We start from the raw sequence: 6,143 nt of genomic DNA, 5'->3' as shown, positions 1-6,143 counted from the left end.
GCCTGTTCTTTCTCTTCTAGGACAGAAACTGCTCTCAGGTCTTTAAATCTTTTAGGCCACTGTGGTGTCAGAGTTCAACAGACCGGTCACAGACATCAGCAGAGAGTCTGGGCACTTGCAGATTATTGAGATTTGATCTATCTGACATTTTTGTAGTGCTAACAAGAAGAATTTTTATTTCTGAGTATAGATTAGAGACCATTTTGGTGAAGTAGTTCAACAGTGAAGCCCAGTGGTACCCAACAAAGGAGATAAATACAATCCTGAATGAAAAGTTTGATAGTTCAAGTCTGCATTTGTGCTGAAAGCGCCACATGTGGTGGTTTAGGTGCCCTTTGTTATGTGTCTGCTAGGCAAAGAAGTTTGGGTAGCACTGGCTAAACCATCTTTTTTAAACGTCGAGATAACATCCGAAACACCCAGAGGTCAGGTTCTGCACATGCGCACAACAAAGAGGAGAAAACCTTATTCTTATGGAAATGAGGAAAGTGTATTTCCATAAGAATACATTTTTTGCTTTGTGTGTGTGTGTTCCTTGTCTACTGCACGACTTAATGCTGGTATTGTCTGTTGCTCTAAATTGTGGACCTTTACCACTGCAGAAGATAAATCTCCCCATCATGTGTAAGTACAGCACTTAAATTTCTTCAGTCTGGGGAAAAATCTTAAATGGACCCTCTCTAATATATAAGTACTCCTTTCAGAATGAGTGTTTGTTGTCTCTCATATTATATATATATTTTTTCTTACTGTTGAACTTCACAACACCAGGCAAGGATTTTTTTTTTAATGTTTTAATCTTCTGGGAGCTTGCATGATTTGTAGCCTCAGTTTCCTGTTCTTAGTTGACAGGAGTGGCAGTCTGCTTCTAGGTTCGGTATGTTATGTATTCAGAGATGTTCTTCTGCATACGTTGGTTTTAACAAGTGGTTATTTAAGTTACCATTGCCTTCTTATCAGCAGCTCAAAAAGTGGCTGTTTTTCCTCAGCCAGGCATTTTCTCACACAGAACCAATACATATTTCCTCTTTCCCCAGAGATGGCTGTGTGGGACAAACCCAGTAGATGAACAGTTTATGAAATCCTGAGACCAGCCAGTCTGGCACCAACAACCACACCACAATCAAAATCTGTTAAACTACCTTTCCTGACAATGCCCACCATGTGGTTGGCTGATTAGATATTTGCGTTAGTGAGTTAGTATATATTTCATTCATGTATGTATTTTCTTGTGTTTTTCTTTCTTGCAACCTCTAAAATGCTACCTTGAGTTAGCAAGGGTGCAGTACCACTCTCCCTCCATTAGATGACGCCACAGTTTTGGACAGACTGCTCTATTTTTCCTTCTTCGGTGTTTGTTGTTCTCAAACACGGAACTTTCTTAATAGTACATCTACAGCAAGCTGTGGACTAAGAAGTTAGGGAATGAGTTAAAGTGGTTATTTCTTATATATAAAAAAAAGTTACCTCCAGCTTCAACATGGTTAATCTGGGGCTCACCAAAGTGGACGACGCGTTGGTGGCCAAACATCCGGTGGGTTTTGTGTTTGTTTTTATGCGTTTTTATTACCTGTGCACTCTGGAGGACACTGTCCCTCTGCACACTTGGAATAAACCAGCAGCTGCTCACATTGATACAACAGAAATGTGTAACACAGGTGAGAGCTGTTTTTATTTGTTGTCTCTCAGGGTTTGGAGAGCTACGCCGCCTGTCAGTCTCATGCTTTCATGAAGGGGTCTGGGACCTTTGTGCTGGGTAATACTTTTATTTATTATTTATTAAAAGTCACACACTTAAAATAAGAAATATTTCAGTCCATGTTACAATCTTTGACTTTCTCCTATTTGTACATTCTTAATGCGTTCATGCTTTCATCCAAATTCTTGTTGGCTGTGTTGCTCTAACTTTGACCCAGTCAGTGCTGCTGTTTTTATGTGTAATTCTGAACCTCAGTTGTTATAAAATTTTTCTGCATTGTGTTGACATTTTTAATGAAAATCAAGACACTGAAGTAAGGTCAAAGTGAATGTAGGCAAACAATACAGATGTCAGGATTTGCAGACAGAATGTACCACAAGAGGGAGCTGTATCACCCACAATGATCACACTGATCTCAGCACAGGGAGAAAATGATTGTATTATTAAAGTTAAAATAACTATTGTTGTTATTATATCTATTTATGTTTTTGATGTTGCTTTTTAGCATCCTGGACTGTTTTTGTTTTTATGCCAGCAGTTCATACTGTAAATGATTTAATGAAGAAATGATAACAGAAATGTACTGAAGGATACCCAAACATAGCTCTGACAATATACTCACCGATCACTTTGTAATGTACATTGATTTAACTGTTTCTTAATGCAAATATCTAATCAGCCAATCACATGGCAGCAACTCAGTGCATTTAGGCATGTAGACATGGTCAGGACGACCTGCTGGAGTTCAAACTGAGCATCAGTGTGGGGAAGAAAGGTGAAGCTGCTGTCCTAGTAAAAAAAATTGTAACAACCATCTCTATGATTGATAGAGGATAGTGTGAAAAAGACAAAATATCCCGTGATCAGCACTTTTCTGGTTGAAAATACCTTGTTGATGTCAGAGGTTGGAGGAGAATGGCCAGCCTGCTTTGAGTTGATAGGAAGTCTAGAGTAACTCACTGCTTCAGTAACTGACCATGTCCGTTCCTCTGTGACCACAGTGTAACCATCTTCTAATGGCTGTCACAAAGGTCAGGTCATCTTGAACTGGTTTCAAACACAAGGACATAGGACAAAGAAATAAGCCATTTTTGAAGGCCTTGTACTAATAAAGTGTCCAGTGAGAGGATTTATGCCTTTTTTGTCCAAGGGAAACTAGTACACCTACCACCCTCCAAACAAAAGCTTGACTGTTTGGCATTTTCAGTTTTATTCAGAGCCAACAAGAGACAAGAAAGTGAAAGAAAGTGTGGGAATGACAGTGAATGTCCAGTCAGCTGGGAATCAAATCCAGTGCCCACTGCTGATGGCATTTACCCGTCTGTGTCCTACCCACTCAGCTGTCAGGTCATCTGTCATTTTAGGTTTAACCTAGAAATTAGTTTAATTGAAAAAAACAAAACAAAAAAACCAACCAGCAGCAATAAGAAAATCTGCACAGTTACAAGTGTAAATGTTTCTCCCTGGTTTTAGATGTGTGACAGTGAGTTGTGTTGTTGGTGCAGGTGTTGCAGGTTTTTTTGCTATTCAGAAGGCCCTACAGAGGAAGCTTCCTTATCCCCTTCAGTGGAACCTGCTCATTTCAATAGGTGAGGAGTAAAATATTTGGATTGTGCTATTAAAAATACATAAAGAAATGTATTTAGCTCTCAAATGTAGATCTTACATCAGTGCTGCCACTGAAACCACTGTCTCTCCCCTGTGTGCTCTCAGTGGCATCATCAGTGGGCAGTTACGCAGTGACTCGCTGGGAAACGCAGAAATGCTCAGACCTCTGGTTGCTCCTAGAAACAGGCAAAGTCCCAGACAGGTCACCACCTCCAGGTGAGCACAGTGCAGAACTGTATGAAATGTGAATTTAATGTTGTGTTAACTGTTGTCTTGGATATAAGATTGAAGAGTCAACCTATTGAGGTATATAGATTTATGATCAGAAAAGTTATCGGCGCGTATCATTTCATCACTTATGATTCACCAAATGAAGACCGTATGCTTCATCTCTACCTTTCTCTTTACTGTCTTTCAGTACCCCAACAAGAGGAACCAACAGCACCACAGAAGACAAAATATGGTGACGTGATGGAATGAAGAAGTTTCAAACAAATTTTATTATCTACAATATAAAGATTATAAATATGTAAAGAGAAAGAGCTCAGTGGTGCTCTGCACATTTTGCATGGCCCACATGATTGTGTATTATATTTATTCTGGTTGTGGAGCTCTTAAATTTCATAACAGTATCAATGTGTGGATTAAAAAAAAAAAACCCTGGGTTTTCCTGACTCAGAGGTCAGGAATTAGTTGTGGGTTTTTAGTAGGAATTAGATGTAATGCTTGTAATCCGGTGTTGTTGTTATTAACAGGGTTCGTACGGGTGCTTGAAACCTTGAAAATGCTTGAATTTTAATGTTGTCTTCTCAAGGTTTGAAAAGTGCTTGAATTTCAGATGTGGTGCTTAAAAGTGCTTGAAAGTGTAACTGTATTTCATTCACCACACATAACTATCTGATTGAATAGTTTTCTTATCAGATAGAGAAATAAAATGAGTCGCAAAATGTAAAAGCAAAATTTCGCCGTCTGGGCTGCCTCGTGTCTGTTTCAACGTGTGACCCCGCCCCTCCGTCGGACAGTCGGGGATGAGTGCGCTAACATACCTGTAGGTTGCTGTTTTAATGAGTGTTTGATGGAACAAATGGCGGAGTTTGCGCTCTCCGGTCGCATGATGAGTCCTAGTAAATAATATTCCAGTGCGTGTACGTTACACACGCTATTTTTATTTTTTTTTAAATTACGATTATTATTTTGCCAGCTGTCAAACTCGCTGGAGAAATGATTGAAATACACTGAGTGTGATGCAGTATGGCAGCGCTATTATGGAATATGCTGTGAACTTGGCTAACATTACTTAGCAGTAATATGAGTTCATTTACTCAAGTGAAAGCTTTAAACATTAGCCCGATACATAACTAGCCAACTTAAGGCTTTCTGATTAACCCTCTGGGGTCGACGGACCCAGAGTCTCCATTTCAACTTGGGTCGAACGTGCGGACTTCAAACTATGTACCAGGTTTTAAATTGTGTTGATAGGCCACGTAAAGCCGATGTTTGTTTGTTTTTCTCTCTCTTCTGAATAGAACTGGCGTTTACTCCGGGAAGAAACGGTAAAAACAGCCTTTTCCAAGGAGAGCGCTAGCAAACACGCTTTGATTGTGAGTGAAAAAAGAAAAAGAAAAAACACTCCTTCCCTATTGGTGGAAAAATGTACCGTGTGGACCAATCAAAAAATCACATGGCAACATGTGGTATCTGGTTGTTTGGGAAGAGGGGGAAGTTTTAGGAGTGAGCGAAAGAGAGACAGAGAGTTTTGATACGTGAGAGATTTGTGACGTTTACGGTGTTTGGAGTCTCAAGTTAGTGTGTTGTCTTGTGTAGTTAGTGTGCGGTGTAGTCGTTGTTTTGTTTTGTGTGTCAGTTCTACTAGTGAACATCACAGTTGCTGCCTTAAAGCCACCAAAGGCAGATTGTAGTGTAAACACTGAGTGACACACCTGCTGTCAGACCTGCAGGTTTATCCCTGTGCTGTTCTCATCTGTGTTATAGTGGACACAAACAATTTTTTGGAGTTGCATAAATAATTTAAGTGCCTTCTTCTTTGATGCAGAACACCTGATTGTTCTGTAAATAGTTTGAAATGGTTATATTGTGGTGGACCAGTAGAGGGCTCCACTCACACCCAGTGTATAGGAAGTGTGTTCCTGTGTATTGTGGCGCGATATGCGCAGTTGATGTTGGAGACGAATAAAGAAGGAGTGAGAACTGAGAGCTCTGTGTCGTTGATGCTTACCTCCACATTGGTGACCCCTGACTCGAGCATGCAACGAGCCGCAGATAACGCAGACTCCGCTATGGATGCATCAGCGGCCGCCGGACCTCCGCTTCCTGTTGCAGCTACGTTCGCTGTGGCGCTGAAACTGCCGGACTTTTGGCTCCATGACCCCCGTCATGGTTTGTACTAGAGATGGACCGATCCGATATTACGTATCGGTATCGGTCCGATACTGACCTAAATTACTGGATCGGATATCGGAGAGAAATAAAAAATGTAATCCGATCCATTAAATATCAGAAAAGCACTTCACAAAACTTGCAACACAGCGCAACTCGGCTCATAACCGTAGCATGTCGGAGCAGTATGCGTCACGTGATAGAGCGGCTGTGTGTATTTGTAGCCTCACTACCAAACCAGCGTTTCATCTCTGAAGTGATCCCAGAGAGAAGTAAAGCAAGTGTCTAAGTTTATCTCTGAATGTTTGTAAAGCATTCCCACGCTAAGCTTAACAACCGATATATGGAGCGACTGGCTCTTCTCTCTTCCTCCCTCTCCTGCTGCTACTTCAATCATGAAACTGATCAATGATCAGCTGATCGGCTTTTCTGTTGTGAG

The 6,143-nt window shown here is 40.7% G+C and overlaps 1 protein-coding gene across 1 annotated transcript; it reads left to right on the top strand.

The window, feature by feature from the left end:
- Positions 1-1,356: 1,356 nt before the first annotated feature.
- On the top strand, positions 1,357-4,267 carry tmem141 (transmembrane protein 141). The gene is made up of 5 exons (XM_085413951.1): positions 1,357-1,534; positions 1,690-1,756; positions 3,205-3,288; positions 3,413-3,523; positions 3,726-4,267. Exons 1-5 carry the CDS (start codon positions 1,481-1,483, stop codon positions 3,785-3,787), a joined length of 378 nt encoding a protein of 125 aa, XP_085270077.1. The 5' UTR covers positions 1,357-1,480; the 3' UTR covers positions 3,788-4,267.
- Positions 4,268-6,143: the final 1,876 nt, after the last annotated feature.

The sequence above is a fragment of the Rhamphochromis longiceps genome, linkage group LG7 (assembly GCF_057381845.1).
Source record: "Rhamphochromis longiceps isolate RC_006_pf linkage group LG7, R_longiceps_female_GT1.1, whole genome shotgun sequence".
Classification (NCBI taxonomy): Eukaryota; Metazoa; Chordata; class Actinopteri; order Cichliformes; family Cichlidae; genus Rhamphochromis; species Rhamphochromis longiceps.
The sequence above is the reverse complement of the archived record's forward strand: the minus strand, read 5'-3'. Positions and strand labels throughout refer to the sequence as shown.